Source organism: Tenrec ecaudatus, chromosome 16 (assembly GCF_050624435.1).
Source record: "Tenrec ecaudatus isolate mTenEca1 chromosome 16, mTenEca1.hap1, whole genome shotgun sequence".
NCBI lineage: Eukaryota > Metazoa > Chordata > Mammalia > Afrosoricida > Tenrecidae > Tenrec > Tenrec ecaudatus.
Window position 1 is genome coordinate 46,845,387 of NC_134545.1, and position 27,219 is coordinate 46,872,605.

The 27,219-nt window shown below is 40.9% G+C and overlaps 1 protein-coding gene across 1 annotated transcript in view; it reads left to right on the forward strand.

Moving 5' to 3' along the window:
- MICU1 (mitochondrial calcium uptake 1) overlaps positions 1 to 27,219 on the forward strand; it is a 209,022-nt gene that overhangs the window by 3,674 nt on the left and 178,129 nt on the right. The window contains exon 2 of the mRNA XM_075534108.1: positions 21,951 to 22,112. Coding sequence (XP_075390223.1) covers positions 21,952 to 22,112 — 161 coding nt within the window. The 5' untranslated portion in view covers position 21,951. The remainder of the gene's footprint in view (positions 1 to 21,950; positions 22,113 to 27,219) is intronic.

The window sequence follows — 27,219 nt, forward strand, 5'->3', positions numbered from 1 at the left end:
GATCATGATAGTGGGTGGGGAGGAAGCATTCAAGAACTAGAGGGAAGTTGTATGTTTCATCATAGCTACACTGCACCCTGACTGGCTGGTCTCCACCCCGTGATTCTTCTGCAAGGGGATATCCGATTTCCCACAGATGGGCCCTGGGTCCCCACTCCGCACTCCCTCTCATTCACAATGCTATGATTTTTATTTATTTTTTTGTCTTTGATGCCTGATACCTGATACCTTCGATGCCTTGTGATCTCACAGGCTGGTGTGCTTCTTCCATGTGGGCTTGTTGTTTCTCAGTTAGATGGCCACTGTTTATCTTCCAGGCTATAGGACCCCAGACTCTATATCTTTTGATAGTCGGGTACTATCAGTTTTCTTCATCACATTTGCTTACGCACATGCTTTGTCTTTAGCGACTGTGTCGAGTATACTTTTCCTTTTATAAAAAATATTTACTTACTTTTGAAAAATGGAAAATCACAACATTGAAGTTGAAACCCCAAATTTATCTTTTCTCCTACTGTTGGGGTTGGGTACTATTGGGTTAATTTTGACTCATAGTGATCTCATGTGACAGAACTGCCCCGTGGGGTTTTCTTGGAGCCCTGATGGTGCAGTGGGCTATGAGTTGCTAACCTCAATATCGGCATTTTGATCCAGAGAGAAAGATGAGGTTGTCTCCTGCAAAGGTTTACAGTATTGGAACCCAAAGGTCCATAGGATTACTATGAATCGGAACTGTCTTGATGTCAGTGAGCTTGTTTTGTTTTTTAAATAAATCTTTAAGAAAGTAGATACTTCCTCCCCTCCCCCTCTAGGACTGTCTTTTTGAGGTGACCCGGGTGTATTCTTTTTTTTTTTTTTTTTGGCACCACCTGTGACTCATTCTTTGACCTTAGAAATACCAGAAGAGAGAATTTTCTGTTTCTTCTAGTAAACTACCATTCCTTTATGGAGACCTGGGGTAGTGGGTTATAAGTTAGGCTGCTAACTGTAAGGTCAGCAATTTAAGACCACTAGCCCCTCAGCAGGAGAAAGATGAGGCTTTCTGCCCCCGTACTGATTTATATTCTTGAAACCCATAGGGATGATTCTACTCTTTATCCTGTAAGGGCATTATGAGTTGGAATCTTTTGGATAGCGGTGGGTTTGTTTGTTTTGGATCATACCTTTACATAAATTACATGCATGTTCTACAGATTACACAGCCCCCTTAAAAATCCCTTGCATGTTAATTTCCTGAGCACATATGCATGACTGAATGATATAGAAACAAACAAAGAAATAAACCAGTATTGTATGAGAGTCTTAGTATCATGGTTTAGATCAGTGCCCATCCCAGGTGCAGTCCTTGTAGCCATGGGGTTGGAATGCTTTGTTTTACCAGGTTTGGATCTGGGTCCTAACCCAGAGTGGGTGCAAGTTTTCAAAACTTCATGGATTAAGGTTGGGCCATAAAGAGTGACTAAAGGAAAATTTAGATTTTATTTCCTGAACAGGCAAAAACAAAAGATGTACTCAAGAGTAATTTTATACTTTCATTGTACAGTTTATGTGCCATTTTCCCTTTATTATGTTATGCCTGTTACTTTATTAATTTCTCAAAACCAAACTGAACCCAACTGACTGTCTTTGAGTCAATGCTGACTCAAAATGACCTTTAAGATAGCGTAGAACTGCCTTTGATGATTTCCAAGACTGAAACCCCCTCCCCCCATCGTTTTACTGGGGGCTTGTACAGCTCTTATCACAATCCATCCGTTGGGTCAAGCACATTTGTACATTTGTTGTTATCATTTTCTAAACATTCTCTTTCTACTTGAGCCCTTGGCATCAGGACTGTAACTCTTTACAAGAGTAGGAAGCCTTGTCTTTCTCCCAACAGAACATCTGGTGGTTTTGAACTGCTGACCTTGTGGTTAGCAGTCCAAATGCATAGCCACTACACCACCAGAGATCCTTATTAACTTCTGGACTAGAATTTATACTCATGAATATATTGTACTGCTATTAAATGGGAAGTTCTTTGCTATAGAGGAATATTATACATTTGGCAAGTTTGTAAAAACTGATGATTGATAATTTGTGTTACTATGGATGAGTTTGACTAAGTATAATTTATAAGTAGTAAATAAAAATGTTTCAAATGTTTAATACAGCTGAACTATGGAAGTGTGTGATGTAAATTATATCCCAATAAAACTACTGGGGGGAAAAGGACGCGGAAAATCAGCTAGAAATTTTGGGAAAACTAGAATATGTACTGGTATTAGATGATAATAGAAAATTGTTAATTTGGTTAAATTTGGTGATGTAGTACAGCCAAGTAGGAAAATGTTAAGATATCTAGAGGTAAAGTATTATATCTGTAAGTTAATTTAAAGTGTTTTAGAATTTAAAATAGCTTTATAAGTAGATTAAATATAATAGATGTTAATTGTGTAACATAGGTATCACACTTAATATAGAGTTTATAATATTGTCCTTTGAGTTTTTTAGGTTTGAAATTTTAAAATAAGGTACAAAGACTTTATGAAATGGAACAAGGAAATACCGCAGGGTTTTAAATCAGGAAAGGTGTGCGACAAAATCCTCGCACCGTATTTATTCAGTCTTTATGCTGCCAAGCTGGCTTTTATGAAGAAAAGTATGACATCAGGATTGGATGAAGGCTTATTTACAATCTGTAGTATGAAGATGACATAACCTTGTTTGGTGGAAGTGAAGAGGACTTGAGGCACTTGCTGTTGAAGAGCAAGGATTTCAGCCTTCAGTATGGATTGTGACCCAATGTAAAGACCAAAACCCTTACACCTGGATCACTAGGGAACATTAGGATAAATGGAGAAAAGATTGAAGGTGTCAGTGATTTTGTTTGCTTGGATACACACAATCAGTGTTCATGGAAGCAGCAATCAGAAGACAAGTTGCATTAGGTGAATCTGCTATACAAGACCTCTTTTGAGTGTTGAAAAGCAAGGATGTTACTTTGAGGTGCTTGACCCAAGCCATGGTAATTTCCATTGCCTCAAATACTTGTGAAGAAGAAGACTCGATGGTGAACTGCTAAAAGTCCAAGCCTCTCTGTCTTTGAAGAGAAAGACATCATGCTTGATAAAGTGGAGGCAGCAAAAAAGAGGAAGGCCCTACATGAGATGAATTGATACAGTGACTGTAACAATGACTTCAATATGGATCCAATTGTGAGGATGGGCAGGTCTGTGCAATGTTTCCTTCTGTCTTGCATAGAGTCCGAATTGACTCATTGACACCGAACAACAGCAACATATTTCTTCAGGGTTCATTAGCCTACCCTCCCCTAAAGCTTCATGTGCCCTCTTTATCTAAATTGAGTGCTCTACCAGACCACCATCCCCTGAGGCCGCTGAAGTGGGGATGTTTCCTGTCCAGCTACTTATCATAATGGCCTTGCTTACCACCTTCGGGAGTGGGAACAGCCTTACTGATTGAGCTTAAAAGGATTGTTGACTATAAGGGCTGTTACATTTTGGATTTTCAACGAACTAAATGTTGTTATATTTCTAGTACTTTGGTCAATAGCAGACTAACTCTTTCATCATATGTGGGAAACAGAAAGGTTGTTCCCAGGTTGTCCCCTCATATTATATGCAAGCTTAAGGTGCTGCTTGCTAACACATGGTCAATGACCATACACTTGGAAGTCAACTGCTTATTAGTTATCTCGCTTCCTCCCCCCCAGCTACCATGATCCGAATACTACCTTGCAAGTCTGGATACAGCAGAGGATGTACACTGGTGCAGATAGGAGCTGGAGGCACAGGGAATACAGGGCGGATGATACCTTCAGGACCAGGAGTGTGAGGGGTGATACAGGGAGGGTAGAGGGAGAGTGGGCTAGAAAGAGGGAACTGATTACAAGGATCTACATGTGACCTCCTCCCTGGGGGATGGACGACAGAAAAGGGGGTGAAGGGAGACTCCGGACAGGGCAAGATATGACAAAATAATAATTTATAAATTATCAAGGGCTCATGAGGGAGGGGGGAGCAGGGAGGGAGGGGGAAAAAGAGGACTTGATGCAAAGGGCTTAAGTGGAGAGCAAATGCTTTGAAAATGATGAAGGCAAAGAATGTACAGATGTGCTTCATACAATTGATGTATGTATGGATTGTGATAAGAGTTGTAAGTCCCTAATAAAATGTTTTTTTAAAGAGAAAATGATGAAGGCAATGAATATACAGATATGCTTTATACAATTGATGTATGTATGGATTGTGATAAGAGTTGTATGAGTCCCTAATAAAACGTTTAAAAAAATTATCTCCCTGAGGGTTATCAGTCATCTAGAGCAAACCGACCCTATAGTCTGACCCACCCTAAGTAGGGCTTACTCCCTTGTGGTAAGGATAGTGGATTGTTCCCCTGAAGGAGAGCCCAAAGACAAGGTCAAGCTAACTCAGGGAGGACCAAGGTTAGGCTGCCATCTTGACCTTAGAGTCTGCCCATCTTGTCACATGTATACCACTGATGCCTTGCCTTCCTATTGGATGTACACCTTTAGCTCACTCCCTCCTATTGCACAAATGCCTGTGGTACAACCCCTTCCTGTTAAGATGTAATTAGGGGGACTTGCACATCCCCTAAGTGTCTGTAAGCTGTAATTGCAAATTTATTTGCTCTCTGCGTGGATCTGGCTGCTGAGATCATGGCCATCCGGGAGGTGAGCAATTGCATTCTTTATCTTGCCTTATGCCTCTTTAATTTTACACCTCAGTTACACAACCATCCCTTGGACCCATTCGATTGTAGGGTGTGGTGCCAGAGAATTTGAGTAAGACAAAGGTGCCCTGGTTGTAGATGGGTTATATCTTGGGCCGCCAATTGCAGGGTCTGCAGTTTGAGACCACTAGCACATTACTAGAGAAAGATAAGGTTTTCTTTTCCCATAGATTTACAGCCTCAGAAACTCGATGAAGTAGTTCTCTGTCCTACTGGGTTGCTAAAATTGACTCCATGGCAGTTGGGTTTTTGTTGTGGTGGTGAACTAACTGGGCCTTCATTTATTAAAACACAACAAAACACAATAATATACCATGTACTGTATATACTCGAGTATAAGCCTACCTGAATATCAGCCGAGGCACTTAATTTTAGCACAAAAATGGCATTAAAAATGTGCTGGAAAACTCGGCTTATACATGAGTATATATGGTATATTTATATACACATTCAGTAGAACTTTCATTTATGATAATCTAGTTTTGTTTTAAAGAGTCTGGGTAATCATTGGACTGCTAACCACAAGATTAGCAGTTTAGGACTACCAGCTGTTCCATGGACTCTATGTTCCTATATTGGACTCTATGTGGACTATATTGGACTCTATAAAGATTTATAGCCTCAGAAACCCTATATTGGGACACTGTGAGTCAGAATCTACTCAAAGGCAGTAGGCTTATTTTTAATTTTGCTTTAACTAATTCCCAGTATCTTCAAGGAAACAAAGAAAATCTTTCAAAGAAATACCTAGGAAATAAATACCGTATATACTCGTGTATAAGCCGAGTTTTTTGTGCTGAAAAACTGGGGTTCGACTTATACATGGGTCAGTGGTACCCCAGCGAGGTGTAACATCTCCTGTGATTGCGGTTCCTCCGCTGTTCATTCAAAGCCCTGCTGACACTGCAGGGCTTTGAATGTTTGTTTACTCACATCTAACCAATCAGAGCCATCATAGGACCTGGACGGCTCCAGTTCCTAGAAGCAGCTGTAGTGATTCACTTACACCAGCAGCTGAACTGGTAAGGATGCATCTGTGGCTGCGCTCTGTCTCTCCCCTCTGGTCTCTGTGTTAATTCACATCCTGCATTTTCCACCCTAGGCTTATACTCAAGTCAATCAGTTTTTCTGGTTTCCTAGGTAATAATTAGGTACCTCGGCTTATACTTGGGTCGGCTTATATTCGAGTATATGTGGTAAATCGACTCCACGCCCACCTAACTACAGCCCCATGTTTGTTAGAGTAGAACTGCTGACTTTTCTTGACTTATAATGCCTTTCTTTTGAGGCATGTTGGGTGGACTTGAATCTCTAAGCTCTCAGTTACAGCGAAGTTCATTAACCATTTGCAACTCTCAGGGATGCCACCTGGGTAAACAGAAGTTGGAATAGAGGTGAAAAAGGCAGGGAGAAATCCTGAAGTATCTAATATTGCTGTCAGCCCAGCAGATTTCTTTCTAGAGAGGATGTAAATTTAGATAGATTGTTATAAAAAGAGCATCTATAAAGATGAATGTTGCTATGGATTCTTAAAAAAAATAAAACAAGCTCTACTTAAGTTGTCATTTATATAGAAAGATGAGACTTCCAGACATACCTATAATGTGAATCAGTGTTTTGTTATTAAATAAGTCTGCGATAACTTGTCATGGACTCACAGTTGCGTTCTGACATTATTACTTAGTATAGATAGTTCATTTTCTCTGTCTGGAAATTGAATGTAGTACAAATGATAGAGTTTTCATAGGTACATAAAATATAGAGTTATGTGCGAATGCAAGCTGGCATTCCTATTAAGTATTGATTCTTTCATTCTGCCTTCACATGTCATTTCTATATCTCAGTAGGATTTAGAGCTTTTAATTTAATACAAAAGCTCATAAGTATTCTCTATGTTCTATGGTACTTATAATGCGCCGTTGTTGATAAATATTTTAACTATAAGTATATTTTTTCATTTACTCTTTCTAGCATCAGCTCAGCCTTTATAAGAGTTTGACTTAGTCCAATACCTTTGATAACTATATATTTTTTCAGTAGTCAAAAAACAAAATAAAAAAACCTGATGACTATCAAGTCAGTTATCACTTACAGTGACCCTATAGGGTGTTAGCCTGAGTTGACTAGAGCAATAAATTCATAGACACTTATATGTGTACAAAAAAGAGCTTTATATCAAAGAGCAATTGGATATTGAGAAAACATCACAGCCCAGTCCAGATCAAGTTCATGTCTGATATTAGCCCATATATTTGATACCAATGTATAAATTCCTCTTCAGACTCACGCAGCACATGCAATGACGCCAAATGCCAGAAGATCATAGGCCAGTGGGTGGAAAGTCTTGTGGATCCAGTGGCAGTGGAAGCATCACAATGCTGGCATGGCTCCTCCACATGGCTCCTCCAGCTCCAGGGCTCTCGCACAGCTCCATGTGTCTTATCAGCAGGAAGACAAGCAGAGTCTGTCTGTATCTGACCTCCAATGAACTATTTATCTCCTTGGCACCTCTAAATGAGTTCATCAAGCTGTGACCTGATTGACAGGCTAGACTCCACCCCTTCACAGATTTGCAAGAGATTATGTAATTGCCAAATACAGCAACCCTATAGAACAGGGTGGAAATGCTTCTGGTTTTCAGAAGCTATAATTCTTTAAGGGAGTAGGAAGCGTCATCTTTCTCCCATGGAACCACTGCTGGTTTTGAACCAACTCATGCATAGCCATGCACACCCAAACCCAAACCAAACTCACTGCCATTGAGTCAATGCTGGCTCATGGTGATTCACTGTGGGTTTCTGAGACTGTAACTGTTTATGGGAATAAAAAACCTACTCTTTCTCCCCTGTAGAAACCACTGTCTGTGGCTTCAAACTGCCAACCATGCGGATCACAGCTCAATATATAACCACTATGACACCAGGACTCCTTATGCACCACTCAGTGACTCTAAATTCAATGGTTGTTGTAGTTGGTGTTGCTCTTAGGGGCCATTTGGTCTCTTCCACTAGTGACCCTTCCTATGCCCAACGGAACGAAATACTGCCTGTACAGCACCATCTCACAACTGTTATGTCTGAGACCTAAATCTTCTCAATAGTAACAATGTAAACATAAATTCCCTTAACAGTGAAAATAAAATCACATGGGTAGAATTGGACCACAAGAATGTAAGGTATTAAAAAAACAACAACTGTAAGATATCTCAATAAAAATATAAAAATAAAGCAAAAACAAAATAAAAAACATATTGAAGTCAGATATATCTATGTAAAACAGATTAAAATTCCTGCTCTTTTGTTAAAATTAGCAATGGTTCACAGCAAGTTGTTAACAAATGGTAATTACTGTTACTATCATGAAGATGCCAAGTAAATTTTTAAAGATTCTACAATAAATGATACTCCACAGATAAAAAGGACTGCTTTCATTAAACACGAACTCTGGATTCTCTCCCCTGTCTTTTCAATCTTGATCAATCGTTATGACAGTTCATGATTTTTCTAATCTGAGTGGCACAAAAGGTTAATGCTCTGAGCTGGTAACCCATGCTTAGAGGCACCTCAGCAGAAAGGTCTGGCAATCTACTTGTGGAAAATCAGTCACTGAAAATTGGTTGGAGAATAGTTCTCCTGACATACATGAGCCAGAGTGCGAGTTGACTCAATGGCAACTGGTTGTTCAGGGCTCCTTACTCCAGTCATGGGAGAGAACATACCTGCCGCATATCCTTGAGTGTAAGCCAACCCGAATATCAGCCACAAAAACTATTAAAATGTGCTGAAGAAACTCAGCTTATACACAAGTATATATGGTAAATGGCCTTTATAAGCCTATGACAATATCTTCATTTGTAACTGGTTTGTTAGCTAATTCATTAATCAACAGTCTATTTAAGATAGAAGGTACTTTATAAAGCTCTGATTTAAACTTGTGGCTACTGAGAAAGGTACCCTGGTGGCATAGTAGGTTACAGGTTGGGTTGCATAAGGCACATATGCATCGCCGTACTGTCAGCTGTCCGCTATCACCAGCAGCTCCATTGGAGAAAGATGGCAGTGAGCTTGAAAGCCTGCGTGGTGCATATGCTTAACACGTTTAGCTGCTAACTGAAATGTGTGGCAGCTAGTTTCGTCATTGAATTTAAGTGGATGCTTGATTGTTAATTTCATTTTGTCTGTGGTTAGCATGTTTTCTTTTAATTTCATTTTCCATGAACTTTTTGAAGCTGCCGTCATTTATGACTTTTATACCAAAAATGGGAAGAATCTCTTGATCTTATCTTTTTAAAGCTTATTGGGTTCAAATATGTGTTTTCACTCTAGCCAATTTAAGACCATGATTTAAAAAAATACTATTAAACAGTTCATTTTGATGGAAGTATATTTACTTATGCATGGCCAATAATCACTACTTTGTTTTTAATTAAGTGTTGTAGTTGCTACAAGAAAATCAAGTGCTTTATATCCAGTGTGTGAGGAACTAACTTGTGTAGCTTACAGTGTATTTTGATTTAACCCAGTTGGTGTAGATTGGGCTTGGCTTTGAAAAAGTCTAAAGTGGTGAATCCTTTATTAGTTTCAATTCTCAGTAGATTAGACTATATATTTAGGGCTTAAAATACTAATTTCAATGACAGATATTATTTATACTCTGGTCTAAGTTAGGTAGAACCAACATTCAAAGTTAAAAATGTAACATCAAGAATTATATAAACAAAGATGAATCCAGTTCTAAAACGTTCTGGAAATAATTTGCTTATTCTGTAGATGACATATGCCTTTTACTATGTTAGGCACCCTGGCAAACTAAAAACAAAACAAAACCTAAACTTGAGCCTTCCAAAGATTTGGGCTCCAGTCTGACTTGTTTTCTTTCTTTTTTTTCCCCCCACATTCTTTGACCTACTTAACCTTTCCTAACTGCATTTCATCACCTGCAATTGGTACAAGTCGGAATGTAAGTAAACCACTGACTGGGAAAAGCCAACACTGCACAGAACTGCCTCTCAAAGAAGTGAGAGATTAGGTGATTTATTTGGGGGTGGAGGGAGTTCACTGAGGAACCATTATACTATTTGAACTGCCCCAGAGGTCTAAAAGAAGCAATGCTTTGCAACATTACTTAAACTTCAAGTAGAATTACACAGAGATGACAAAATACAAGATTACAACGCATTCTTACTAGGTGATATATGTAGATACAGAAGCCTTAAATGAGACGGTCATACACAAGCACACAAAGTTTTCAATGTGTTAAAAGAAAGACCCTGACCAAGCAGGTATTGTTCAAGGGATGCAAAATTAGGTTCAATATTGGCCAATTAATTCATCTTAAGAAGTGATAGGAGATAAACTGATCATTTCAAATATACTCAAAGGGAAAACAACAGGTTTGATTTATGAGATATTAAAACTTCTGGAACTCAAAAAAACCCCAAATAAAAATTTTAGTTTTTTTAAAGACTTTAATTAGTTTATTAATTTATTTATTAATCATTTTATTGAGGGCTTGTGCAATTTTTATCACAATCCATACATCCATCCATTGTGTCAAGAACATATATACATTTGTTGCCATCATCATTCTCAAAACATTTGCCTTCTACTTGAGCCCTTAATATCTGCTGCTCATTTTCCCCCTCCCTCCCCACTCCTCCCTACCTCATGAACCCTTCATCATTCATAAATTATTATTTTGTCATATATTACATTTTCCGATGTCCTTCCCCCCCCCCCCGCCTTCTTTCCCTCCCTCAGGGAGGAGGCTACACGTAGATTCTTGTAATCAGTTCGCCCTTTCTACCCCACATTCTCTCCATCCTCCAGGCATCGCCACTCACCACTGGTCCTCAAGGGGTCATCTGTCCTGGATTCCCTGTGATTCCAGTTGCTATCTGTGCCTTTGGACATCCTCTGGTCTAGCCAGATTTGTAAGGTAGAATGGGATAGTGGAGGGGAGGACGTATTTAAGAACTAGAGGAAAGTTATGTGTTTCATCATTGCTACCCTGCACCCTGCCCGGTTCATCTCCTCCCCATAACCCTTCAGTAAGGGGTGTCTGGTTGGCTACCATTGGGCTTTGAGTCTCCACTCTGCACTCACCCACATTTTCAATGACATGATTTTTTTGTTCCTTGATGCTTGATACCTGATCCCTTCGACAGTTCGTGGTCACACAGGCTGGTGTGTTTCTTCCATGTGGGCTTTGTTGCTTCTGAGCTAGATGGCCACTTGTTTATCTTTAAGCCTTTAAGACCCCAGATGCTATATCTTTTGATAGCTGGGCTCCATCAACTTTGTTCACCACATTTGCTTATGCACACGTTTGTCTTCATTGATCGTATCAGGGAAGTGGGCACTTATTGATATGATTTTTAGTTCTTTGATGTCTGATAACTGGTCCCTTCTGCACCTTGTGGTCAGACAGGCTGGTTTGCTTCTTCCATGTGGGCTTTGGTGCTTCTCAGCTAGATGGCCTCTTGTTTATCTTCAAGCCTTTTAAGACTCCAGATTCTATATCTTTTGATAGCCAGGCACCATTAGCTTTCTTCCCCACATTTGCTTATGCACATGTTTGTCTTTAGCAATCGTGTCGGAAGGTGTGCATCCTGGAATGCCAACCTAATAGAATGAGTGTTCTTGCATTGAGTAAGTGCTTGAGTGAAGGCCCAATGTCCATCTGCTGCCTTAGTACTAAACCTATAAATATATGCACATAGATCAGTTTCCCTACACTCATATAAATATATTTACATATGTACATTCCAATCTTTGGACCTCTATAAATCCCCTTTGTCACCTAGTTCTTTCCTCTATTTCCTTTTACTTTTTTCTTGTCCCACTATCATGCTCAGCCTTCATTTGGGTTTCAGTAATTTCTCTTTGTTACCTTGCCCTTGCTGAATCCCTACCAGGCCACTCACACTCTCCTTGCTACTGATTTTGGATCACTTATTGCTCTCCTGTCCCTGGATTGGTCAGCACCACCTTCTTGCCTCCTCCTCCCACCTCCCGTGTCCCCCTGGAACCATTGGTCCCATTGTTTTCTCCTCCAGACTATTCATCCAGTCTATCTTATCTAGATAGAGCTGTAGAGATAATAATATGCACAAAAAATCAAGTCATTGCAAGATAGTCAATGAGTGAGAACACAGCTATGACAATTAAAAAGGGAAACCAATTCCCCACAGAAGAATAAATTAATTAAAAGAAAACAATTTTTTAAAGAAAGAAAAACCTGTAAATAGATCAAGGTCTGATTTTTGATCTCTAGGCGTGTCCTTCAGTCAGGTCCAATGGGGTACCATGCTTTGGCCCCAGAGTCTGTCCTTTGTATGCTCGGGGGCTCCCTGCTCTGCTCCTACGGTTGCTGTGTCACACGCTTTTAGTGGTTTGCCTCAGTGTCACAGGGTCAGTCTGGGCCAGTCCCAGTCCTGAGTCTCCAGTGTTGTCCCCCTTAGGGCCCTGGGCCATCGAGGGACAGTGTGTCTCATAGTGGGATCAGCCATATTGTGCACTCTGTCCATTGTCTGTTCAGAGCGGGGATATCGTCCTCCAGGCTTTATGGGCTAGGATGTATGTGCTCCACTCTCTCTTCCTCCCCATTCTTTGCTCCCTTTTGCTCTGATCGAACATGCTGCAGCTTCAGTGCCATCCTCTTAAGTAAATTCTTCTGGGGTGAGGGAAAGTTGTCTATGTAGCTGGTATGGGGGCCAAGCCCTCAGGCCCCTCCACTGGCTCCCCACTCTTTGCTGGAACACTGCATTCGTCTGGCACTGGCTTTATATCTGCTCCCTCTTTCCCTGTGGAGACACAAACAATACCCTCCCCTTGGGTGGGTAAGTGCCCTATTCCCCCATTACACATCTTCCCCCCCCCCCTTTCCTCCTTCCACTCCCATTTTAGTTGACTACCATATGTACCCCTGGATTTGGTCTGGCCCCTGCCATACTATCTGGACCTCACCCCTGGAGTGTTTATATACAGTAGCTTTTTCCCTGTGCTCCTTTTGCACTTACCTTTCTGTTCTCTCTTTCTCTCTCTCTCTCTCTCTCTCTCTATATATATATATATATATATATATACACACACACACACACACACACACACAAACTTACCTCAGTGGACTCATGTTATACTTGTCCTTTTGTGCTTGGCTCACTTCACTTAACATAATTTCCTCCAGTTGTTCCTATGCTTCATGCGTTCATCACTGCTTTTTAGCGATGCATAGTACTCCATTTTATGTATGCACCACAGTTTTTTAATCCATTTGTCTGTTGATGGAAATTTGCGTTGTTTCTAACTCCTTGCAATTGTGAACTGTGCTGCAATGAACATTGGAGCACAGATGTCTGGCTGTGGTTTGTTTCTTGCCTCTTCTGGGTATATGCCCAGTAGAGGGATTGCTGGGTCGTATGATAACTCAATTTCCATCTGTTTTAGATATCGCCAGATCAATTTCCATAGTGGCTGTACATACCTACAGGTCCACCAGCAGTGGATGAGAGTTCCTATCTCCCCACAGCCCCTCTAACACTTGTTGCTTTCTGATTTTTTTAATTGGGCTATCTTTGAGGGTGTTAGGTGGTATCTCATAGTTGTTTTGATATGCATTTCTCTTATGGCTAATGAACGGGAACATTTTCTCATAGTTTTTATAATTTCTATATATAGCAAAATTGACTTTCTTCTACCACCCTCTTTTTTTTGGTGTGCATTTTTTTGAGTTTTCACATATGCTCATTGTTGCTTGAGTACATAAGCATCACTCCCTCTCTTTCTCTATGGCCCCTTTGTAATCAAAGCCTCCACCCACCTGCAATTCCTGACAACTTCTGATCTGCTGTACACTACATTGTACCATCTCCTGAATATCATATAAAATGATGTAACATTATCAGATTGCTTCTTCATCAGCATAATGCCTTTGAAATTTTTCTTGCACATACCAAAAGTTCCTTTTGTTTTGAGTAACAGTCTATTTATCTGTTCAACTGTTGAAAGTCATTTCCAGTTGGGCTGGTGATTACTGTCCCCCCCCCCCCAAAAAAAAAGATATCTATGTATAGATTTTTTTGCGGATGCAAGTTTTCATTCGTAGAATAAATCCCTATGAGTGAGATTAATGTACCATTTTTTTGTTTTGTTGTTTTGATGTCCCATTTTGTATTTCATCAACAATGTATGCATGCTCCAATTGCTCTTTGTCTTTGATATTGTCCAGGATAATTTCATGTTACTGTTTTTACTTTTATGTATTTTAATAGGTGTCTTATATGTATTAAATAGGTCTCTTGTGATTTTAATGTTACGTTTTCTAATAATTAAGGATGCTATGATTTTATGGACCAGGTCTCAGTTTAGGTTTATGTGACGCTTGCTTGTGATGCTATTGAAATTGTGCATTTTGGCAAGAATGCCACAAACATACACACAAAAAGGCTCTTCTCAGTGTGTCATATCAGTTTTAGTATATGTACCTCCGATGCAAGCACATGTATCATATCAGGAGGTGTACAAAGTGTCAGTGCTTCTTAAACCTGGCAGTATTAATTTGGATCATTTTGTTAAGGTGGTGCCTGTGAGATTTTGTCAATATTAAATGCTATTGTGTTCCTTTTGGAATTCATAGCTATCATTGGGGAGTCACTTGGATACTGTTACTGTCGGGTGCCATTGAGTTAATTCTGACTGATTGCAGATCTCTACTTCTCATCATATTCTCACCTCCCTAATGCTCATGCTGGCAACCATTATTACTACGTTGGTGGTTATTTAAGATCATTTCCACCATTCTGTCTATAACTACATTGAAATTACACTGAAAGGAAAAGCTGCCCCTTCTCTGTGTACACGCATATATGTATTTCTGTCAGTATAAGCTCATGGGTGTTTATTTTAATATACGAGTTATAATTCATACTGCCATTTGTTTTACTGCTCTAATTGTGCCAGATCTGGCCATTGTGAGTTTTTCCAAGTTTATCTTTCAATATACTCTCACAATTTTTAAAGTACTTTCTTACTTTTTAGCTCTACGAAATGTACCTGGCTTATCTCGAGTTCTCCATACCCTAGCATTTCTTCAAGGAACCCTAATCCCTTTTGTAAAGGTGAAACTGAGGTATAGGGAGACGGTCAGACATAACTGACAAGACAAGGGAGGGCAGGACAGAATAAGTTTTATTAGGGGGAATTCCCTAAAAATTTTTTTTTCTTTTTTCCCTTTTCTCCCCACCCCCCCTCCTTTTTAATTAGCTACCATATGTACCCCTAGAGTTTTTCTGGACCCTGCCATATTACCTGGACCTCACCCTGGAGTGTTTGTATACAGTAGCTTTTTCCCTGTGCCCCTTTTGCATTTTTCTTTTCTTTTTATTTTTATAAACTTACCTCAGCAGACTCATATAGTACTTGTCCTTTTGTGCTTGGCTTACTTCACTTATCATAATTTCCTCCAGTTTTTCCCATGTGGCAATATGCTTCATGCGTTCATCACTGCTTTTTTAGCGATGCATAGTATTCCAGTGTATGTATGTACCACAGTTTTTTAATCCATTCGTCTGCTGATGGAAATTTGCATTGTTTCCAACTCCTTGTGATTGTCAACTGTGTCTTTGCAATGAACATTGGAGCACAGATGTCTGGTAGTGGTGGGTTTCTTGCCTCTTCTGGGTTTATGTCCAGTAGGGGGGATTGCTGGGTCGTATGGTAGCTCAATTTCTATCTGAGATATCGCCAAATCGATTTCCATAGTTGTTTTGATTTGCATTTCTCTTTTTAAAAATAAATCATTTTATTGGGGCTCATACAACTCATCACAATCCATACATACATCAGTTGAGTAAAGCACCCTTATACATTCGTTGCTCTCGTCAGTCTCAAAATTCACCTTCCACTTGGGTCCCTGGAATCAGCTCATATTCCTTCCTCCCCCTCCCTTCCTGCTCCCCCCTCCCCTGCATTTCTCTTATGGCTAATGATTGAGAACATTTTCTCATATGCTTATTGGCCATTCAGATTTCAGACTCTGAAACTTCTGTTCAGGTCCTTTGCCCACCTCCTCAGTGGGCAGTTAGTTTTTCTTTTATTGTAAGCTTGCAAAGTATTGTAGATTGTAGTAATAAGGACTTTGTCTGATGTGCTATTGCTAAAGATGTCTTCCCAGTCCGTGGGCTCTCTTATTACTCTCTTGGTGAATTCTTTTGATGTACACAGGTGTTTTATCTTCGGTATATCCCACTTGTCTATTTGTCACTCCTCTGTATTTGTATCCTTCCCTATTTCTGATAGCCTCTGTATTCCCTGTGCCAAGGTTCTCAGGTTTGTCCCAATTCCCTCATTAATGGCCTTCATTGTTTGGGGTTTTATCTCAAGGTCTGTGATCCACCTTGAGTTTATTCTTGTGCATGGAGTGAGGTAAAGGTCTTGCTTCATTTTTCTGCAAGTAAATATCCATTTTTTCCAGCACCATTTATTGAAGAGGGCATCTGCTTCCCATTTGATATTTTTTGGGCCCTTATCAAATATCAGTTGCCTGTATGCTGATGTTTTTATTTCTGGGTCTTCAGCTCTTTTCCATTGGCCCGAATACCTGTCGTTATACCAGTACCACACTGTTTTGACTACTGTGTCCATACAGTACGCGCTAAAGTCAGGTAGAGCAAGCCCTCCCACTTTGTCCTTCTTCTTGAGGAGTTCTTTGCTAATTCTGGGTTTCTTCCCCTTCCATATGAAGTTGGTTTGGCCTATTCCCTGCCTCAACTGATAGAGACCATTATCGGTAGGGTGTGAACTCTACCTGCAGGAACCAAGCTAATGGTCATAGGCCTCGGAAGAAGAAATCCAATGTCCCCAGCAGCAGGGAGCAGACCCACCCCTGTGGTGGGGTGAGACAGCAGTCTGGCAGCAACTGCCTTCGGGAAGTAAGCATCTGACTTCTCCCCACACGGAGCCATTCTCTGCATGTACTACCTACGGCAGTACTGGTATATTTTAGTTACTGCGTGGTGGTGTTAGGTTTCTCTCTCCGGCCTAAATCTCAGCCTCGGTCCTTAGCTCCACGCGAGAAAGATTTCACGCCGAAGCCGGGCTCGTGATCCAAGTGAATTTAATGAAAGTTCAAAGAAGCATCAGGTTTTACGCGGCACCCATAGGATTCCTTTGACCATGCGTCCTGGCAGAGACTGCCCCAGGTCACGCAAGGATCTCTCCCCTCCCACGAAGACGACCAGACCACCAAGCAAGGCAAGCCAAAAGACCAAGAGCCCAAGAGCTCCAAGAGAGCCTCTCGCTTCCGGTCCCTGCCTTTTCAAGGGTTCCCGGGGGAGGTGTGGTGAACAACCCCAGGTCGATCCCATTGGCTGAATTGCAATCACCCGGCCCAGGTGGGCTGCTCCAGGTGTAACGCCCATCCAAGCCCACCGGCGGGAAAATCCAGCACTGTTTCTTTACTACAAAATTAGGGATTAAATTGTAGTAGAGTCTGTTCTCTGTTTTGTTTTTATTTAGCATCTTTGAAATTGCACTAGTGAGGATGATTAGATCGCTCTTTTGATGTGTACTTTAGGAACTGAAATTAAAACCAGTTGTGAAAATCAAGTTAGTCATTTTGAAGGACAAGATCAGAACATAAAGTTAGTAAAACTCAAAAATGTCCAAAGTTTGAAACTCCCTCGAGCCATAGAATTCACAAATAAATTCGCAAAACCAATGTGATAGGTAGGTTTACTGTGCCAACCTGGCCAATAGGAACATGTGGGATTACTCAGGTTGCAGTTTGATTGGAGAGCAAAGAGATAAATGACTCTGCAAGACCCACCCCTCTCTCTCTTGCTCTCTGGTGATCAGAGTGTGCTGGAGTTTGCTTGCTGCTGCTTTAGACAGTTCTCTGCCTCAACCTGTGAGCTACACCACCTGTGGGACAAACCAGCCCGTGGATTGTGTAGCTAGGGCTTGAGGCCTGCTTTACCACGCTGCTGCTTCTTGAGCTTGCGCTTGAGCTTGAGCTTGAGGCTGGTGGATTCTGTTGTCTTGCATGGCTTCAGTTCCATAGCCCACGGGGCCTGCTTCTCTAAGCTCCTGTTGGTGACCCACCCTGCTGCTTGTTGCCTGTGGGCAGACTCTGCTGTCTGTTTCCAGCGCCCATGTGAGTTGAAGGGCTTCCAGTATATTCACTGTTCCACAGAAGTGAGTTGAACTGAACCCTCTGTACTGCTGTGTGGATTAATTAGCTGCTATATTCCTCCTTGCTGTATTAACTTATTCATATATATGTATAGGTGTATATATATGTATATATATAATCATAAGTGTCCTGGTTTTGTTTCCCTAGAGAACCCTGCGTAATGCAACCAATAAATCTTGATGTAACATGATTTTAGTCTCTCAAGTGAAATATATTTAATGGCACATGGTAGCTTGGGTCTGGCCCACCTTACTCCTCAAATGATGCATGACTGGCCCAACCTATGGTATTTCCAGTAATCCCATATACATGTGAAAGTTAGATAATAAATTAGACTGGGTAAGGAAGAATCGATGCCTTTGAATTATGGTGTTTGTAAAGCATACTGAAGGTATCATAGACGGCCAGAAGGACAAATACACCTCTGTTACAATAAGTACAGCCAGTACAGTTCCTTAAAAGCAAAGTTGGCCAGACTTCATCTCAAGTACTTTGGACATGTTTACCAGGAGAGACCAGTCCCTCAAAAAGTCTGTCATGATTGGTGAAGTAACAGGTCAGCTAAAAGAGGAAGACCCTCCACAAGGTGGATTGACACAGTGGCAGTTGGCGCAAACGTAGCAATAATTGTGAGGCCGGTGCAGAACCAGGCAGTGTTTCCTTTTGTGGTATGTAGGTTCATGATGAGTATGTGGTTTGCTATGAGTTGAAGCTGACTTATTGTCATCTAGCAACAAGGGTACATCAGAGATAAGACAGTACAAAAAAGACAAAGGAACCCTAAAACTCACCTGGGTAATTATTGGGTAAAAGCTTTTCCCCAAGGAAGGGAGACAAGCTTTTTTGTGCACCTGACCTGTTCCTGCAGAGTTTAGACTACCGTATATACTCATGTATAAGCTGTTTGCCAGCACAAAAAATGTGCTGAAAAACTGGGGTTTGGCTTATACATGGGTCAGTGGTACCCTGGTGAGGTGTAACATCTCGCTGCCACCGCACCCCCCCTCCCACCCCCCGAAGTACTGGGATGAGCACCCTTTATCTCGCGGGTGATTGCACTTTCTCTGCTGTTCATTCAAAGCCACACTGACTGCACGGCTTTGAATGTTTGTTTACTCACATCTAACCAATCAGAGTCGTCCTATGTCGTGTATCTTTGAATAAGCCTTTTAAAGACTGCGTGCGAAGGATGTGGCATGAATGAATGTCATCTGGTCAAGCCCGACTAACAAAAGGAGGAAATCTCATGAAGCCTGACATAGAGTTAATAGCAAAGTGTGTTTCAAGATGCATGGGAAGACATTCCAGAAGACATGGTGCCACGTGCCTTCCAGAAATGTAGTATTAGTAATGCTATGGATGGCAGAGAAGACTGTGCTTTGTATGAAAATGACAGCAGTGATGGTGATGACGGCGATCTCAGTGAGGACAGCGTCTATGATAACCTCACACCAGCTGAAGCTCTGCATTGGGATACGGATGATGATGAGGAATCCAGTTTTGAAGGATTTTAACTCTTTACATTTTGGCTTGGTTGCTGGTTGAGCTCAGGGAATAGTACCCTTATGGTATCATTGTTGATACCTTATTGTTTTTGTTGAACCAATTTTCCACTTACTGTGCTGGTTTACTAATGTTAAATGACTTGTCCTTTTATGTATGTTTTTTATTTAAAATAAATATTTAAATACATTACCCCACGGATGTCTCAATTTTTAGTAATTTTATTTCCATTTGTTTTGATTATTGAAACTCACCAATAGCTTCTTCATTTTCCACCCTAGGCTTATACTCGAGTCAATCAGTTTTTCTGGTTTCCCAGGTAGTAATTAGGTACATCGGCTTATACTTGGGTCAGCTTATATTCGAGTATATACGGTAGATCTTGAGTCATTGGGTTCCATTTCATTTTCTACCATATTCCTTAGTTTTTGTTTTAAGTCTCTTTCGTGTTTTTGTTTCTGTTGTGCATGTTGCTTATACAGTTACATGTTAATGTCTATTAGATACCGTATCATATAGTTTTGTTTTATTTTTCTTTATTAGTTTCTGTATATACTGCCATCCTCATCTAGGACGTCATCATTTCATAACTGGGTTTTCCACTTCTCTTGACCTTTACTCTTTATTCCCTTCCCTGCTGGTAAATAGATATATTGTTCAGCTAGTATTCCACCATGCTCTGTCACCATGTTCTTTCCTACTTAAGAGCTTGATTTAGCTTTCTATTATACATATGATCAATGAAAAATGCCAAGTATCTTCTTAAATATCTGTGTCTTACCATGTGATTTTGTGTTCAGCCACTCTCCAGATCTAATTAGGTATGCTGAGCGTATCATCCAGCCTTCTGTACTGTTTGCTTATGCCAGCTTTTGAATTAGTTGTGCTGCTTTTCACTTGGTCTTTTTCTTTCTGTTTGTAATGAGTCATTTTAAAAATACATTTGTCTTTGATTTAGTGCTCAGTTTTTTTGTAGCCAAAATCAGTTAATACGTGATTTGGAAAATGTTCTTTTAGGAAAGAATCGGGGAACAAGTTGACAAAAAAATACAGTGGGATGTTTCTTTGGTGCTAGATCTTACCCATCCAGGGCATGTTTCATGGAGACCCTGTAAGAACTGCCCCTGTAGGTTTCTGAGACTGTAACTCTATGTGGGAATAGAAAACCTCATTTTTCAAAACTGCCACTGGTAGTTTTGAACTGCTGACCTCTCGGTTAGCAGCCCAACACATAACCCCTATACCACCAGGGCTTGCCATGAGTCAGAATTGACTCGATGATAGTAAATATTTTGTTGTATCTTTTTAAGACATAAAAGCAAAATTATAACAAAAATATTTTAAAATTAGGTAAAGTTTATTCTTGTGATTTATCTACCTGTCCTAGCCTCTAGATCAGTGTTTCCCCAAGTGGCCGATACTGCCCCCGGTGAGGTTCTAGAATGATCTAAGGGGGGTTCAAAAGTGTAGCTACCAGAGGGGCCTGGTGGCACAGTGGTTATGTGTTGGGCTGAGATCCTCAAGGTCAGCAGTTCAAAACCACCAGCTGCTCCATGGGAAAAAGACAGAACGTTTTACTCCCATAAAGAGTGATAGTCAAAAAAAAAAAAAAAAAGAGTGATAGTCTCAGAAATTCAAAGGGGCAGTTCTGCCCTGTTCTAGAAAGTCACTATGAGACGGACTTGACTTGGTGGCAGTGAGTTTTAGTTAAAAAAAAAAAAAAGGTGTAGATACCTATACTTTATCATGGACTATGGTCTAGAGTACAGAATTTGTTAATTGCCAGGAGAGTGCTGAGTAATTTTCTCCCCCCTGAAATGGTGGCGGTATACAGTAAGTTTTGGGACTCGTGCTCTACATGATCCTGTGGCACAGTGGCTGGCGGTGCACCGGCCTCTCAGTGGCATGCAGTAGCTTGCAGGTGAGACCCATGTGCTGGCCTCCCTGCTTGAATGACTTCCTCTGGCACCCTAAAGGACACCTTTCTAGCTAGGGCCACCGAAATGGCACCTTCCTTTAGATGGCTTCCTCCACCATCCCAGAAGACAGCTAGCTATCCAGCGAGTTCTGCTGCACATGCTTGCCTGAGCTCAGCCTTTTGCTGAGAGATCAGGGATAATGTGGATAGCCCTCAGCCCTGTGTTCCTTTCTTGACGCTCCACTTTAGCTGTAGAAGTCTGTGCCTTATATCTGCTTTCTCTTTACCTTACAGGATTCACGTCACATGAAAAATTATTTGTATTAAACTTTCCCTGTTCAAATGATCGTGTTGTTTTTGTCTCTTAATCAGCTCCTGACTTAGATAATTGGGTTTATAATTAGTCCCTTTCTAATGAGATTGTCCTGAAGATTAAATGAGTAATATATCCAAAGTGTTGAGAGTAGCAACTGCTATAGAGTAACGATTTAATCCGCGTTCATTGGTAATATCTGATATCGTTATCGCCATCGTCACTGCTGCCACTCCTAGCCAGGAGTAACCTTTCTACTTCCGTCTGCAGGATGTTTCGTCTTAACTCACTTTCTACGTTGGCCAAGCTGGCTTTGGGCACTCGATGGTGCCATGGAGGCTCACAGCCCACGCAGATGAGAAGACGACTGATGATGGCAGCTTTCCTGGGAGCATCTGCAGCAACTGCGAGTACTGGTCTCCTGTGGAAGAGGTGGGCCTTACCTGTTCATAGCATCTACTTTCATTCTTCAGCTAGTCTCTTACCTGCACGGAGTTGACTTCTGGCCCAATTTTGTATTAGAACACATGTCCAAATGATTTGACATTGATAATATTTGTGATATAAGGTGTTTAAAAGAATTCGGGGATCATGCCAAGGCAATAAATAGGGAACACGTTGCTTCAAGGACTGCTTCCTTCCTCTCTGACGAGTTGTAACAATGTGGCAGCGCTAGCAGCAGTAGCTTCAGAAAATGGTGCTCTCTGCGCCTTTACAATTAGGCAACCGTATGAGTGAGCTGCTGTTGTGGAGTCAGTTCCAACCCCGAGTGCCCAGTAGGGTTGTCAAGACTGTGTGACCTTTTGGGAACACCTCAGCAGGTCTGTCTTCTGAGGCCCCACTGGGTGGGTGGGTTTCAATCACCTTCCTTTTGGTTAGTTGCCTCGTGTTTAACCATTTACTCCACCCAAGGACTATTAATAAACTTTATATTCTTTGTATTTAATTAAAAATTTAAAATTTATTGTGAATTAGTAGAGGTTTATATTTCATACCATCACTTTTGTATTCAATAATTGAAACTGCTTACCATCAACCCCCCCCCCATAACCATCAAAGTCTGTTTTCTTTGGTATGAAAACCTTTTTCTTGAGTGGGCTCAAGCAATATTTATCCTCCTGTGATTGACTAATTTCACTGAACATAATGTTCAGTAGGTTAAGCCATGCCCTGAGGTGCTTTGCAGTTTTGTTATTTTTAAGTGATGCATAGAATTCCATTGTATGTATATACTAACTTCTTCATAGCCCTGAGATTTACATTTAGCTCTTTAATCCATGTTGAGTTTGTTTTTGTATGCAGAGTGAGTATGGATCCTGTTTCATTTTTCTGCAGATGGAAATCTAATTTTGTTCTCACCATTTTTTTAAAGAGACTATTTCTTCCCCATTTAATGTTTTTGATCTTTTGTCAAAGATCGGTTGTCTTTGGGTGAATGGATTTATCTCTGGGTTCTTTATTCTGTTCCATTGGCCTATCATTATACCTTACCAGGTTATTTTGAGTACTATAGCCTTGTAAAGGTTTTTTGTTTGTTTTTGTCTTTATAAGGTTTTGAGGTCAGAAAATGAGAGGCCTCCTATTTTGTTCTTACATAGTTCTTTCCTTATCCTGGGTCTCTTTCCTCTCTCTAAAATTGGTATTTAGTTTTTCAATTTCTTAGTTTAAAGAATGAAGTTGGGATCTGGATTGGAATTTCATTAAATAGATTTCTTTGGATAGTATTGACATTGTCACAATATTAAGCCTTCCTATCCATGTCAGTCTCTTGATTTCTTATAATTATGTTTTTGTAATTTTCTTTGCACAAGTCTGATATTTGTCTGGTTAGGTTTATTGCTAAATATTTCATCTTTTGCATGACTATTGTAAATGATATTTGTCAGGCTTGGATGAAAGAAAAACCATTAACACTAATATAAGAAAGAGCTTTGTATCAAGAAATTATATCTAGAAGGCGTCTCCAGCTAATCCAACTCAGTCCGTGAGTCTCATGCTATATGAGTCTGGAGCTCTCTGCAGACTCATGAACTACAGGGCGATACCACAGAAAGGTGAAGTGGGAAGCAGAGGGGTCACAGGCTAGTGGGGGCAGAGTTGAGTTGCATAGATCCAAGGTTGGTGGAAGCGTGGCAGGGCACACACAGTTTGGAGGTTGGCTCCTAGGGTCAGTGGCCCACATGGCATTGCCTGTGGAGGCAGACATAGATCCCAGTAAGGAGGAGAAGTTCTTAGTGTCTCCCTTATAAAATGACTGCATCCACAAGGAGGCATCGTTTGGACTCCATCCCTACATTTTCACACAGGTGCAAGTTGACATAAAATCTGACTGCCATAGTATTGTTTTCTTGATTTTCAGAGCTCTCTTCATTGCTATACAATTGAGTGTTGTATGTTGATCTTGTATCTTGCCACATTGCTGAACCTCTTGATTATTCCTAATAATTTTCTTGTTGAATCTTGAGGCTTTCTACTCACAGAATCATATCATCAGCAAATAGAGAGAATTTTACTTCTTTGCCAATTTGTATACCTCTGATTTCTTTTGTTTTCTAATAGCTCTAAGACTTCCAGCAAAATATTAAATAATATTATAATAAATATTAAGTAATAAAAAGCATTCTTTTCTGGTTCCTATTCACAAGAGGGATACTTCAGTTTGATGAGATGTTGGTTGTTGATTTTGCTTATATATACATATATATACACACATACATATACCCGGCCTTTATTGTATTCAGAAATTCCCCTCAATCCTATTTTCTGAGTGTTTCCATTAGGCATTGGTGTTAGATTTTTATTAAATGCCTCTTGTGCTTCAATTGATATGATCATGTACTTTTTTTTTGAAGTGGGATTTTCATATCCATTTTAATAAGAACATGGAAACATCTTCATAATTCCTCAAGGACCATACAAGAAAGAAAAGGAACAGGTCCAGAAGAGGCCATATGTTTTCTCCATCATGAGCCTTTGGTTTAGTGGTGAGGCCTGTGTGCCATTGCTAACAGAGCCTGTTGTATTTATTTATTTTTTAAAAAACATTTTATTAGGGGCTCATACAACTCTTTTTTTTTTCCTACTTCCGCTCATACAACTCTTAGCACAATCCATACATATACATACATCAATTGTATAAAGCACATCTGTACATTCTTTGCCTTCATCATTTTCAAAGCATTTGCTCTCCACTTAAGCCCTTTGCATCGGGTCCTCTTTTATTCCCCCTCCCTCCCTGCTCCCCCCTCCCTCATTAGCCCTTGATAATTTATAGATTATTATTTTGTCATATCTTGCCCTATCTGGTGTCTACTTCACCCCCTTCTCTGTTGTCCGTCCCCCAGGGAGGAGGTCACATGTAGATCCTTGTAATCAGTTCCCTCTTTCCAACCCACTCGCCCTCTACTCTCCCAGTATCGTCTCTCACACCCCTGGTTCTGAAGGGATCATCCACCCTGGATTCCCTGTGCCTCCAGCTCCTATCTGCACCAGTGTACAACCTCTGCTCTATCCAGTCTTGCAAGGTAGAATTCAGATCATGGCAGTTGGGGGGATCATGTAGTTCTTAGCTTTTATTTGTATGGTGGATTACATTGATTGTTTTTCTAATGTTGAATCATTTTCTAGATTTTTTTCTGTTTATTTTTTCCCGTAGCTCTCCATCCGTTGAAAGTACCTGAGAATTAGTCTCCTGAGTTTCTTTTCCAGTAGTTCCAATATTTTTTCTTCCTCGAGAGGTCATTTGGCTCTGTGGTTGGTCACGCATTTGTGTCATTCTGTCTTGCATCTTCTTTTGAACACACGTTTCCTGTTGATGTTTCCTGAGACATTGCTTACTGTTTTTGTTTTTCTTTGTTGATTCTGCAGTGGTCATTGTCCCTAGCTGCAACTGTTGAAGGTGCGGGGTTGGCTAGGTAGTTAGTACAACTGACTCTTAACAGGTGCATCTGAAAAGGAATAATAAACAAAACCAAAAATCAAAGCACAAAGATACACACTGATATCAAGAGTGAGCTAATAACTCCCTTGTTTCCCCCGACCACAAACACCCAAGCCAGAACCAACGGCTGCTTTCTCTTTCTTAGTCACCAGCATGTGTGTGTCAAGGGCCTGCCTTGGGTGTCGACAGTAGGTCTGCTGCTTTGGGAGCACCTGGGTGAGAGTTGGTGACATCTATGGTCAACAGAGGATTGTGGGGATTTAGGTATAACGCCACTGCTGTTGTCCTGAGTCTCTCCACTTGTGGTTTATCCAAACAATAAAACAATAGGGAAAAGAAAACCTCAGAGAAACACCAAAGTCCAGAATCAGACAGGGGTCACATCATCCTTCTCTTAAGGCCTGCTGCCTGAGGAAGATCTCCGTGGTCACCAGGAATGGTCCCAGCTCTTTGTGTCTGTGCTATCAAGCCAAAGCCAGAAAAAAGAACAGGGGGGGAAAGAAAGAAAAAAATAAAATGCAAGAAGAATGGAGGGGAGGAAACTTTTGTCACAGACCTACTATGGCCCTGGTAGCAAGCATTCTTCTCTTCTTAGAGCCTCTGTTGGAACTGCGCAGGAGCTGGGGGCGAGGGGCAGATTGCTGCCTCTACCTCTGTGTAACTGAGTGTCAATCTGCGGGCCTGTGTCCCAGGGCACCGTGGGAAACCTGCTATGAGTCAGTCTCCCTTAGGTTTGCCATCCTTATTTGGTGGGCCTGTGTTTCGCCCCACTTGAGAGCAGACAGGCTGTGGTACAGCTGCCTTCTTGGTGAACTGGACTGAGTCCTGGGTATTCCCGCCATTTCACCTGGCAGATGTGGAGAGCAGGCCTTAACCCCGCTGCGGCCTGACTACGGAGCGGAGCGCTCCAGGAACTGTTCCTCATGCTGGGAGGCGCTTTGGGGTGTGCAGGTGACCAGCCGCGAGTTTGCCACTCCTCTTCCTCTCTTTGTGTGGGGTCGACCCTCAAATTTGATCTTTCGGGATTTAGCACACTTACTGTTTTACCTCGAAGATTTAGGTCCTTAGATTTTCCCTCCAGAGAATTTTTATCCTGTGGGTTTACTGAGGGCAGTGCCCTATTGGTGCTCCTACTCGCATACTTCTATGGGCCCTTTTTAAAGGCTCACGACTTGAGTGGTTCAAAAGGGGCAGGTCATCGAACAGCAGAGTTATCTGAAAATTGAAGGAACAAACAACTAAGGACAGTACACTAGGAAAGAGGTTTCTTTACCTTTTAACCTTTTCTGTGTGTAGAAGAGACATCCAGCACAAACTGTATCCTTGCAAGATTTTAAAAAATCACATACAAAGACAAAAAATTATTAAATCAAGTTTTAAAACAACAAAAACACCAAAAAATTTCTGTGTAAATCTCCAAGTGGATTTTAGATTCGCTAGAGAAGGAGATATTGCACCTCCTTTTCACTTACCAACTGTCTTGTCCTCCGACATTTCACATTTACCATAGTAACAAATCTACTCTCCAGCTATTTTGTGCATGATGATGTATGTCCGGCAGTAATGAATAGCAAGTGCTTACTGTGATTATTAAGACTG